The following is an 11577-nucleotide window of genomic DNA, read 5'->3' on the forward strand; positions in this document are numbered from 1 at the left end:
CCCCGGCACGCCCAAGGGGAAAAACAAGAGACCGCCCGGGGCGCAACGAAGCCTGTACGGACGCTCACAAGAGTAGGCTGATAGAACAGACCGGAGACGAGGCTGGACATGCCGCAAAAACTACCGAAGCCACGCGTTGGCGCACAAAGGCGTTGGGAATGCATTGCTGCGGCCAGACAGCCCGGGGATTCCAAGCTTGTTTCTTTTTTCACCGAGCACAGAAGACCAGAGACCCCTCCATGCGAACGCTGCGCAGTCGGGCGGCCAGATTATCCACGCAGCGCCAAAAGGCACGCCTGAAGGAAAAGGTTCACGTCTACGTGACCCACGCCTTTCTCGGGGAGGACCCGTGATTTCTGCCTTCCTTCCTTCCTTTCTTCATTTTTCTTTCTTTCTTTTTTTTTTTTTTTTTCCGTGCGTTATGCTATCGCTTCCGCAATACGGGACGCGACCCGGACGACGCTATTACTTCCGCCTCGGCCCCGAGGCAAAGAGGTGCGCGGGACGGCTATATTACACGCACAATGTATACTTCAAAGAAACTAAAGGCTCGTACAACAAAAGGTGGCTAAACCAAAAAAAAGATGAGAAAGGGAAAGAAAGAAGAAGAAAATACACCGCACGCAACGTGCTGGACCCGCGGGTAATTTGGTTCCGCGAGAGGGCCCTTGTGGCCTCCTGCTCATCAACCGGACATAATCATCTTCGCTTGTAACGCATGGGCGGAAACACTGTACGAGCAACGACATGCTGGTCTCGACCTCTAAAATGCGCAAAACAGCCTACTATTTAACCGCGAATGAGCACGACGGTTTAAAAAAAAAAAGCGCACTTGAAAAGACTTCGTGCACTTGTGGCGAGGGCGGCCCGTTTATGGTTTCTGGCATAAAGAGGCAGAACGACTACCCTCGGACATACGAGGCTCTGAGACGCTGTAACTGATGTCGCAAACGCATGTTCTTAAAAAAAAAAAAAAAAAGTGGATTGTGGAGGTCAACACCCTGAAGTCGCACAGTGGCACATTCTTTATGAGAGACGCCCAAGTGGTGCGGCGGGAGGAAGAAAACAAAACAGGTAAAAAACTGACTACGGCCCCGACAAAACCTACCCGTTAACGGCCGAGGGCGAAGCGCGCCTGCGCAAAGTAGCAGGGCAAGAGGACACCAAGCACGCTGTTTCGAGAGCAGACGGCGCGATCTCGTGGATCGGCCACGAAATAGCCAGACGGCTTTTTTCATGCATCTGACTTTTATTTTAAGTGAATGGTAAGCTTTCCGGAGCCATGGACACACACACACACACACACACACACACACACACACACACACACACACACACACACACACACACACACACACACACACACACACACGCACGCGCGCGCGGCGAAAGCAAGACAAGCAGCTCACATGATGCACGCCGCACTACAACGCAAGAATGCGCGTCTAGGCAGTGCTAGGTCATGTTTTCCAACCAAAACCAAACTGCCTACAGAAGGCTCTGGCTGCGCCTTTGTTGAGCATGCGCAGAAGCTTTTCCGCAAATCGTTCATTCTATTGATTCTGTTCCATCCCATATAGCACGTAGGCGAAGAACATGGCGGAAGGCTGAGGCTGATAAAACTTTATTCACAATAAGTGGGAGGAATAGGGGAAGTCAGCTAGCGTGCCGCAGGCCGTGGAGACTTTTGGCAACGCCGGCCCATTCGACGGCCTTGAACTGAATGCCAGGGTCATCGCTGGACCTTAGCTTGTCCCAAGCTTCTTTAGAGGGATCAGACAAGAGTTCTGAGGGAGGCTTAAGAAATGCATACACCATAAAAAGCCATGGCATTTACATATGTGCCGCCTTTAGCCTGTTGCTGCGGCGTTTCTTTTTTTTTTTTCTTTTTTTTTTTTGTCTTTTGCTTCGCCTAACCAGCACCGGATACGCAATGCCTCTCGTAGACGCTAAGACATACCCAGCGGTTGTGTTCAAGTGCTTTTTGTTGAGATGACGGTTTTCAGATGCACGAAATTCGAAAAAAAAAATAAAAATCGCCCGGACGACGACAACAAAAGCATTCACCATCACTCATTTGCTGTGGCCTAGCATAGAGTGTTCTATGCGACTCACTCAACCGCGGATGTTACCTACGACGGAGAGGTTTAACAAAAATTTTCACTGTCACTCAGACCTCACCGTCCAAGAGGAAGAAAAAGAAAAACAGGCACTACATCGCCCAGTCCCTTGTTTAGCTTTCCAAAAGTCTCAAGCTGGGTTCCGCTATCAGCAATAACGCGACGGACACACCGAGGCGAAACGCATCAGTGAACAGAGCGCAGCTACCGCACGAAGATTATCAATACCCCAAGAACTTGGATCACGCAAGACTCTCCAGAGACAGATGGGACAGCCGGAAATTACTCTGTCACAAAACAGAAGACCGGGGACCGAAGCGGCATTATTTGTTTTGGAAACGCAAACCCCTTCTGTCCGCTTCCGACAAACTACTGACGACGAAGAAAAAAAAGTCAAGAACCTTCAATTCTCTGCCGGATTTATCAGGAGCGTCTCATCATCCAGAAGAGAAGCGCAACTTTCTTTCTCCGTCTCTCTCTTCTCTCGCAAGCCGCGAAGCAAGAAACGCACCCGACTCCAGTCACGTTTCTCGGCTGCGGAGAGAGTAACCGCTCCTCTTTGATGTGCGACCCTGCTGATGGTTTCTCCCCTTTGAGAAACAGCCGACCGAATCAAAAGGGGGAAAAAAAAAAGAGAAACTTCGCCTCCGTAGCCGACACTTTCTTTTCGTCGGCTTCGCAACGCGTTTTTGGTCGCAGCCACACCCAGATCCGGGCTTGCGCGGCGAGTTTGCGATCGAGGAGCTGCCGTACGCTATCCGTTCCCGGACAGAAACGGGCGGACGACGAGGATGGGAGAAAAAAAAAAAAAAAAGATGGACGCGGCTGGCAGATTCATCCCGCAAGACATTTCTATTTCAACACACCGCGGCGCTGCTGCTGCCGCGCACGGGCGGAACCTCTCATTGCTGGGCGGCGCACGTGATGGATTACGTCTGGAGTGGGTGTCGCGGCTCGATGAGAGATGATCGGCGCGGGTGTGCCATGATGTGCCGCCTCGCGCCTGTTATTCAATTTGCTCAACATCCTACTCCGAAGCGAAGTTCTCCAGCATTTTTTCCAATCACAGCCGAGGAAATGGGTGGTCGCGTTTGCCACCCTCGTTTTTCCTTTGACGCGCTTCACGTGGCAACATTGTATTAGGCGCAAGTGTGCAATGAGTGAGTGGCTGACGAAATTAATGCGAGAAACTTGGTGCCGGCAGGTGTCTTCCATCCGGTCTCGGTGATGAAGATGCTCGAGAGGTTCGAACAGCCCAAGCTTTCGCTCTATTTGTGTAGCCCGCCATTCAAGACGATAGCTTTTTCGTGCACGTAATAAGGAGTGTCCCGAGACTTCGCTGAAACAGTCAACCAGGCGGCGCATGTGGTGCCTGGGATAATTAATAGTATAGAGTCATGAAAATATACCTTAGGATGGTTATATTGAAAGGAAAGCCACAAATTACGAAGTGGAGTTATGATGCTTACGCGCTCTGAAGGCGAAAGCACGAACTTCTCATCGTAATGTTTTTTTTTTCTTATCTTAATTGCCATACTTTACTTCTCCTTTTCTTTCGTTATCACTGACTATAACTACTACTGACTGTATCGCGCATCCACTAGGGCCACCTTTATTCAGTCTCGGCCAACGAACCTACAAGGCAAAATCCGTTTTGAAAAGGAATTAAATTACAAATTAATTTCCTAAAAACCGCAAGAGCGCAATTAAATTACATTAGCAATTAGAGCCCCCGAAGTAATTAAACTGCATTACAATCACTTTCGAAGAGTAATGACCATTATTTTACAGTTATCAGGCGTCAAAACTAAGTACACCGAGTAAGCGAAACGGCAACCTTTCTCCAGGTACCCCGACGAACACATTAGCCTTCAATTCTAGACAAGTTATACATTTTTTTCTTCTGTGAGCCCAGGAATCGACCTTGGAAGCTTCCGTTCGGTAATGCTCGGGCCACGTGCAATTCTGGCCGTCCCCCTCGCCCATGGCGACGAGTGTAGCCAGACTGTTATGTGTTTCGCCAACGCAAACTGGGGAATACCACCGGGCGACTAGATTTGAACTCCTTTCTTGCGTCATCTACACCTTGGCGCTTTACACCTCGCGACGTGGGCGGAGGTCGCGACTACTCGTAGTATACCCGCATTAAGTGACCAATACCTGCCAAGGACACTTAATTTTTACCTCTTACAGATCCTTTACTGTGGACCAGGCCCTGCAGCGCTCAGTACCTGCTTTCGAAGTGCCCTTCCGGCGTACCTAGTTTTGCTTACAAAAATAGCAAAGATGCATTTAAAGAAAGGCATTTACTTTGTGCTAGAGTACTGCCTTAAAGTAATTAATTACATTACAAATTACAAGAAAAAGTAGTTAATATACAACAGTTTCGTTCGAGTAATTCAATTACTGCCATGTCTGCACTGCGTAGCATGCCAATTTCGAAAACTAAAGGCCCTGGTTCGATTCCCGCCCTATCCAAACAAGCGATTTTTTTTTTTTTTTCAGTTCAATCACTTTCTTTTGGTTATACGAAGCTTTTAGTGAAATTTGGCGTCACTGCGAAGATTTGTCTGTCAGTGTATACCGATACGCTATCTTAGGCAGTGCTGATGACGTCACGGCGGTTTTGGTATCACTTTCCGCAGGTACTCAACGCAGAGATTAATTGCTGATGAGCCGTGCAAGTGCTTAGTATGCAGTGAAAAGTTTAGTTTGGTTTCACGTCCCAAAGCGACTAAGGCTATGAGAGAAGCCGTAGTGGAGAGCTCCAGAAATTTCCACCACCCGGTATTGTTTAACGTGCACTGACATCGCACAGCACACGGGCGCTTATAGCTTTTCGCTTCCATCAAGAAGCGGCCGCCGATGTCGGGATTCGATACCGCCTCCTTGGGAACAGTAGTCGAGCACCCTAGGACAGCACCACCCCGGCGGGGATGAAGTGGAAAGTGAATGCTGCATCGCGACGCTGCATCTTTATATGTAACACGACCCCACTATTCAAGTGTCCCGTTTAGCGGGGAGACAGATGTCGCCGGCGTGTCTGGAAAAGCCGGACTTGTCCACCAAGTTTCAAGTCACCTGTGAAGCGGCCGAACTGAAAGGTAAATGAATAGCGCTGAAAAGTAAAGTCGCGGAGGTTACGATGGGAATAGAACCCTCTGGCCCCCTTGGATCACGAGTCAGAGGTTGCGCTACGCTGGCACGTTCGCGCCGCTTAGGCAACGCGAGGCTTTATGTAGTGCTTAACATAATGTGGTACCTTATGAATGTATGCTAATTAGTAAGCGTGAGGTTACAGCGGCAATATCTCAGGGAATAAGCGCCGCCTCGCAAGGATGCATCAAATCAATATTCGACAAAACTTATATTACCACTTATATGCTCGTACGCTCGGCGAGTGTGCATGTAGGTGAGAGGGGTGAGTGTACGCGAACGAGGACCCGAGACAGGAGCAGCAGAGGGGAGCCATTGAGGCTGCCACGTCATAGCCTCAAGCAGCGAAGAGATAAACGTCCCATAGGCTACTCCTTCACATTTCATTTAGCCGGGCGTAAGCACGACGTCAGAATGAGAAGAAAACAGTGAGCGGCGAGTCACAAAAATCGAAAGATAGCTGTTTCCGGCGTCAGCGATAGCCGCTACAGCTATCTATCTACAGATAGCTGCACTGGATTACCGATCGCTGCCTCATGAGGCCAGTGCTGAGGTACGGTCTCTTCGTGCATAGACGCTTGAAAGCTGCGGCTACGCCACCCAACAACAGGTACTACCGATACGCGAGGACCAAATGGATCCGAAATGGAAAATGAAAGTTCATAAAATATGACCCCCGGTAATGTTTGCTTAACTACGCTTGAAAACCTGAGTACGCTCGCTGCAGCGGGAGCGCTAGCAAAGCCAAAACGAGCCTTTTAGGGCATCAAGCATAACTTTCAAATATATTTTCTGAGCTACAAGCGTCTTTTGCAGTTAAATGCGCTTCTATTAAACTGCTATGTCTTTGAAAAACAAAACTGACAACAAAACTGCGATCGATTTTCGATTTCAAGGTTAAAGGTAGCCATAAACGACCAAAGATCAACATTCCCTCCTATGCATGAGGTCGAAAGCGCCGCTTCCTGACCAAGGAATTGATTTTTTGCGTTGCTGTTGCACTTCCGCCCCTTGGCTATTCAGAACCCGTTCAAAGAGAAATCCAAATTCCCCCAAACATCAGTAAAATCCCGCAAGAGCGCTCCCCCGCACATCCTAGTTGATCTTAACGATATGGCGGAGCTCCCGTTAGAGTTGGAGCAAAGACACCAAAGAGAGCGCCAGGGGTGTGAATGAAAAGCGTGAAGCATATAAAGACTGACTCCACCTTCGGCCGTTATGCCCCAGTGAGCCGAGATTGGTGGCAAAACCTGCACGGGGAATTACGGTGAGTGGACGGTACCCCGCTGGCAGTGTAGCTTTTTGCACTTTTCGATCGATGCGAGCACTAATCCTGAGAACAAAATCTAGCGTGCAGAAGAGAAAATTCACAACATCAAAGTTCGATGCCCCTTAAGCAAATTTCGAATAATGCTTTTGCAGAACGAATAATACTTTTGCAGGAGTGCGTACAGCGCCAGGAACTGTTGTTCAGATGCAATGAGTGGGTGAAAGTTTTGCCGTCTAGCCTACTATTTCGAATTGTTTCACAATCCAGCCTATTATTTTCCGTTAACCATGCTTCGAATATGCCCACTCTGGTTTTGACAATTATCGGGAGCGTCTGAGAGCGTACGAGAGGTGTCACGCATCCGCTATTCGCCATGCAAGAAAAAAAAATAATTAAAAAACAACTAAATGCCACTAAAACAGGTTACAGGCGGCGAGTTTTAAAAGGAACAGTTTTTAATTATGTACATAATTCTGCAGACATGACAATCGTTTACACGTTGTGGACCCTTCGTACAAAGCTATCGTAAAGTACAGCTAGGCTTTGGCCCGAAATTTGAAAAAGAAATCTCAGAGCAGAATTACTCACAAAGTGTCTTTTTTCTTTTCTTTTCTTTTTGCCATTAATCGCGGACGTCCAGCCACGGACAGCCTGCCCCCATAGAGGGCTAAAAGAAGTAATAAAGATCATACTATAAAAATAAAAATGAGGGAGCCACGGAGCTGTCAGCAAAACCAAAGCCCACACAAAGGAACTGAGAAGCGAGATCGTTCCCCAAGATAGGAGCACACAGCACACGAGGAGGGGGCCCTAACCAGAGCCCCCAGGCGACAGAGCGAAGAGAAGGGCAGCGGCTCATCGAGGGGGCACCCGGGAATCTTCCCTTCACGTTCAAGGCTGGCCGCGGTGAGCGATGCGGCGCTATTAGAAGGTGCCGCACTGGACGACCTGCGCCTGCAGCAGGGTCACCGTGCCGTCGTTGCCGTTCTGGGCGCAACACCCCAGCTAGATGAGCGCCCGATTCCGAGACAATGAACAAAGCGAAAGTCCAGATAGAGCGCATGGCGAAGTCAAATGTCACCCAGATGCTCACCCTCTGTTTTTGTTTTCGACAAAGTAAGTTGCCAGCGGTGAGCGCCGCGAAACAAACGAATCAGAGGCAAGGACTCAAAGTACGAGCGATCGTCCGAAAAAGGAAATTCCATAGGCTTCTGCTTGAAGTCAGGGTTCGACCTACCACACATCAGTTCATTTTTGTTCCATCTTCGTCATAAGGGACTGTTTCTTCAGAGCTTCGTTCTGAAAGGCACGCACCATGGTTAATGCAATGCTTCTTTTTACCCACCCGTCTCGCTTTCATGTAAGAAATGGCGGGAAAGTTACAAGCAATATACGCCTCCCTATGCTGCAGCACACCAATCTCTGCAGTATTGCGCAATCATTCATCGTCACCACATATCCATAGCCGGAAGCACCATTGACCTCAAACTCGAGCCTAAATGGTTTGGTGACAATGCGTAAGTAAGGTTTGAAGCCTCGAGTCCTCGACTCACGAGCCTCCAGCGGAGGTCATTGACCTTCTCTGCGGCATTGTGTTGCACATTGACTCGCGGTTGATGCGACGAACAGTAAAAAAAAAAAAGGAAAGATGCCGAATGGCGCAGCCTGCGAGACCGCTTGGCGCAGGCACACCGCAATACCAGATGCGAGCATCTGTGGGCCAGTGGGAGCAATCACTGCGAGACCTCCCTTTCACTCTTGCGAAAGTCCTGGCCTCTCGACCATAGCCGCCCGTGCCGCGGCAGTACACAAAAGAATACATCATCATCATCAGCCGGACTATACCTACTACAGGGCGAAGGCCTCTCCCATATTTCTCCAATTAGCCCGGTTCTGTGCTAGCTGCATCCACTTGACCCCTGCAAACTTCTTAACCTCATCCGCCCACCTAACTTTCTGCCGCCCCCTGCTATGCTTTCTTTCCCTTGGAATCCAGTTTGTTACCCTAAGCGACCATCTGTTATCCTCTCTTCGCACTACATGTCCTGCCCATGCCCATTTCTTCTTAATTACCACTAGAATATCAGTAACTTGAGTTATTTTTCTGACCCACTCTGCACGCTTCTTATCTCTTAATGTTACCCCTACCATTTTTCGTTCCATAGCCCTCTGAGTTGTCCTCAACTTAAGTAGAACCCTCTTGGTTAGCCTCCATGTTTCAGCCCCATAGGTGAGTACAGGTAAGATGTAACTGTTGTATACTTTCCTCTTGAGCGATACCGGTAAGCTGCTAGTCATAATCTGCGAGTGCTTACCAAATGCGCTCCATCCCAATCTTATTCTTCTTGTTGTTTCCTTTTCATGGTCCGGATCTGCGGTTACTACCTGTGCTAAGTAGACATATTCGCCTACTACTTCCAGTGCTTCGCTACCTAACGTAAACTGCTGCTCCTTACCTCTCATGATTAGCTCTATAAAACAAAAGAATACAAAACGAGGTAACTACGAGCATCACGGCACCCGTCCAGGGTAGGTCGCTAATACCGCGATGACAGAAAGCCAAACTGAGCACGATTTTGAAATGTTCAATTATTTAACAACGTGACCACGAGTCAGGGTCAAGAAGGCTGTGTGACACATAGATGCTATCGAAATGGGACCACAGAAAACGCTTTATACAAAATAAAGCGATAACCACACTAGGCAGTATCCATTGGCGATGCGTCGCGCGACGACGACGTCATCGCCCTGTCGCTGCTGCGACCACACGAAGTACGATAGAAACACTGCTGAAAATTTTTCTGGAAATGCATCGCATCTCTAAAAGCTCAGTGCAGTGGTGCCCAATTACACTCTGAGATGTATATTTGGAATAAGTGGCTTTCTCCTGCTCCTTTCATAACTAACAATACCCAGCCAAAACATCCCTTCTTTCCTTATTGCGCTATCCAGATTTTATTGTACTATCACGATGCTCATCATGTGAAAGGCTCAGACAAAGCGAGCGTCTGCGGCACCCAAGGTGTGCTGGCTATTCGCTTAAACCAAACTACGAAAACAAACTTTCCTCACAAAACAGCCAAAACGGAAGTAGTGTACTCCCCAAAGCTTTCTGCGATTAGCTGCCTCGCGAGCTCCTTCTAGGCGAATTTTTCTAAAAGCCAGAACACGTCCTGAACCTGACCGACGCGACGAGCGGCACTATTTTGGCCGCCCAACGCGCAGTTAGCGATAAGCTCCGATACCGGACACTACGGTACTTGTTTAAAGAGGCATCAAACTGATTCCCCACAAGATTTAATCAAAGCAATAAGACTGAAGCACCTGCAGTAATAGCGGCTACTGCACGTTCGGTTCGCTTTATACTGTTCTGCAGGGGTTAGGTACTTTTCAATATGTGTGAATACCGCAGCAGTAGGAATAAAAATGACGATATTCAGGGTTTTCCGCCTGTTTCCTCTTCGTCGCGTTTGCTGCGCTGCGAGTTCTACCCTTTAACTCTGGAGTAAATGAAAGATAATGATGTTAAAATAGTATGAACTGACCGAAGGTCAATTATCAGCACGTTTTCACTTGCTTTCAATAGGATTCTCGCTGATCGAAAGAACTGGTCAGACTGCATACACTAATTTGCATGTGGCCGATGGTACACCCCGCAGAACACTGCAGTGACACATGCGTGCGACGGTGCGGTCACACAGTCCGCAAATAAGGGCTGCTACGTTGTCCAGGTACGACTAAGCTCGATCAGCGCTTGAACTCCGTATCGCAAGTCGCATGAGTGCGGTTACGTTACATCATATCTGCGAAATTACTATGCCGCCATATGCACCCTCAAGGTGACGCCCCCTACCACCCAGAAGTTCGCGGAGTTAACTACCAGTCACTTCACGTTGAGTCGAAGGCAAGGATGTCTATCTGACGTCTCCCTCCGGCCATATCGTCATATCGAACGGTCATATCGAGACTTTAGCACTCGTGTTGTTCGTTTCTTCTTATGTCTAATTCCCTATTCTGCCCTACAAGTCTCGCTGTGATCATGCACCAACAAGACCAAAGAAACGCTGTTTTCACCCAAAAGAGGTGGGAATAGCGCGCACAGATTTCGAGCACGATTTGATTTTTCTTTGAGTTGAACGACGGCCGACCGAACGCGCCCTGACCCAGCGCTTCCTTGCCCGGACCGTTCCACAGGTTACCGTCCCGGTCAGAGAGCGTGCCGCAGTCGAGCTGCCTGCGTTCCCAACTTACGAGCCATTCGAACTAGAGGCCGGACAAGCAAGTGGCTCCAAAGTTTTCGAAAACCACCAGGTAACACCTCATGACCACGGCAAAACAAAATATTTCACTGGTCCGCTGACCTGTTACGACGAGAAGAGTCACCAGGACGGCGTGAAGTAAATCCATACTGCCGCAGCGGGGTTGGCCAAGGACGTCTTCGGTGTTATTCCCCGGGTCGTGGCGGTTGCAGTTGTGACAGGCACAAGAAGCGAGATACACAAGGCACACACACGCCAAGCACACACGCACGAACACGCGCGCTCTGACAGAACAGGAGGAGGGAGCACGCGCTGGAGCGATCCGCAAGCCAACCGACACACTGCAAACAGAGCGCGCGCTGCTGGTCCGGTCGGCGCTGCTGCGTCGTTTTCGTATGTTCCTGCGCGCTCCGCCACTGCCGCCGCTACTCGGGACGCAAACCGGCCGCCTCACGAGAAGGGCGCGCAGCGGCGACCCGCCGCGACTGAACGCCGCATCACACTTTCTGCACACGCGGTGCGAAATAGTGCCTAACTTATTCAACTCTTTTTGCTTTGAATCAGCCCTCACAATTAATGCGTGGATTTATTTGGCTTAAACATGGTGGGTTAATATAACTACACGTTTAAAATTAAAGCGAAGACCAATTACAGGCCCTCGGTTAAAACTGGTCTGACGGGTGCGTCAAACTTTGAATCGTTGGAGGGAGAACGTTCAGCGTTTGTCATGTATCTCAAGACATATGCTCAAATCGCAAGCGTCTTGCTTTTG

The 11577-nt window shown here is 49.1% G+C and overlaps 1 protein-coding gene across 1 annotated transcript in view; it reads right to left on the minus strand.

The window, feature by feature from the left end:
* The window catches only part of LOC146186029 (fasciclin-2-like), a 263166-nt gene extending 251922 nt beyond the window's left edge, over positions 1 to 11244 (minus strand). Inside the window, exon 1 of the mRNA XM_084606958.1 lies at positions 10908 to 11244. Coding sequence (XP_084463084.1) covers positions 10908 to 10953 — 46 coding nt within the window. The 5' untranslated portion in view covers positions 10954 to 11244. The remainder of the gene's footprint in view (positions 1 to 10907) is intronic.
* Positions 11245 to 11577: the final 333 nt, after the last annotated feature.

The sequence above is a fragment of the Amblyomma maculatum genome, chromosome 6 (genome assembly GCF_055883805.1).
Source record: "Amblyomma maculatum isolate TAMU_Amacu chromosome 6, ASM5588380v1, whole genome shotgun sequence".
Classification (NCBI taxonomy): domain Eukaryota; kingdom Metazoa; phylum Arthropoda; class Arachnida; order Ixodida; family Ixodidae; genus Amblyomma; species Amblyomma maculatum.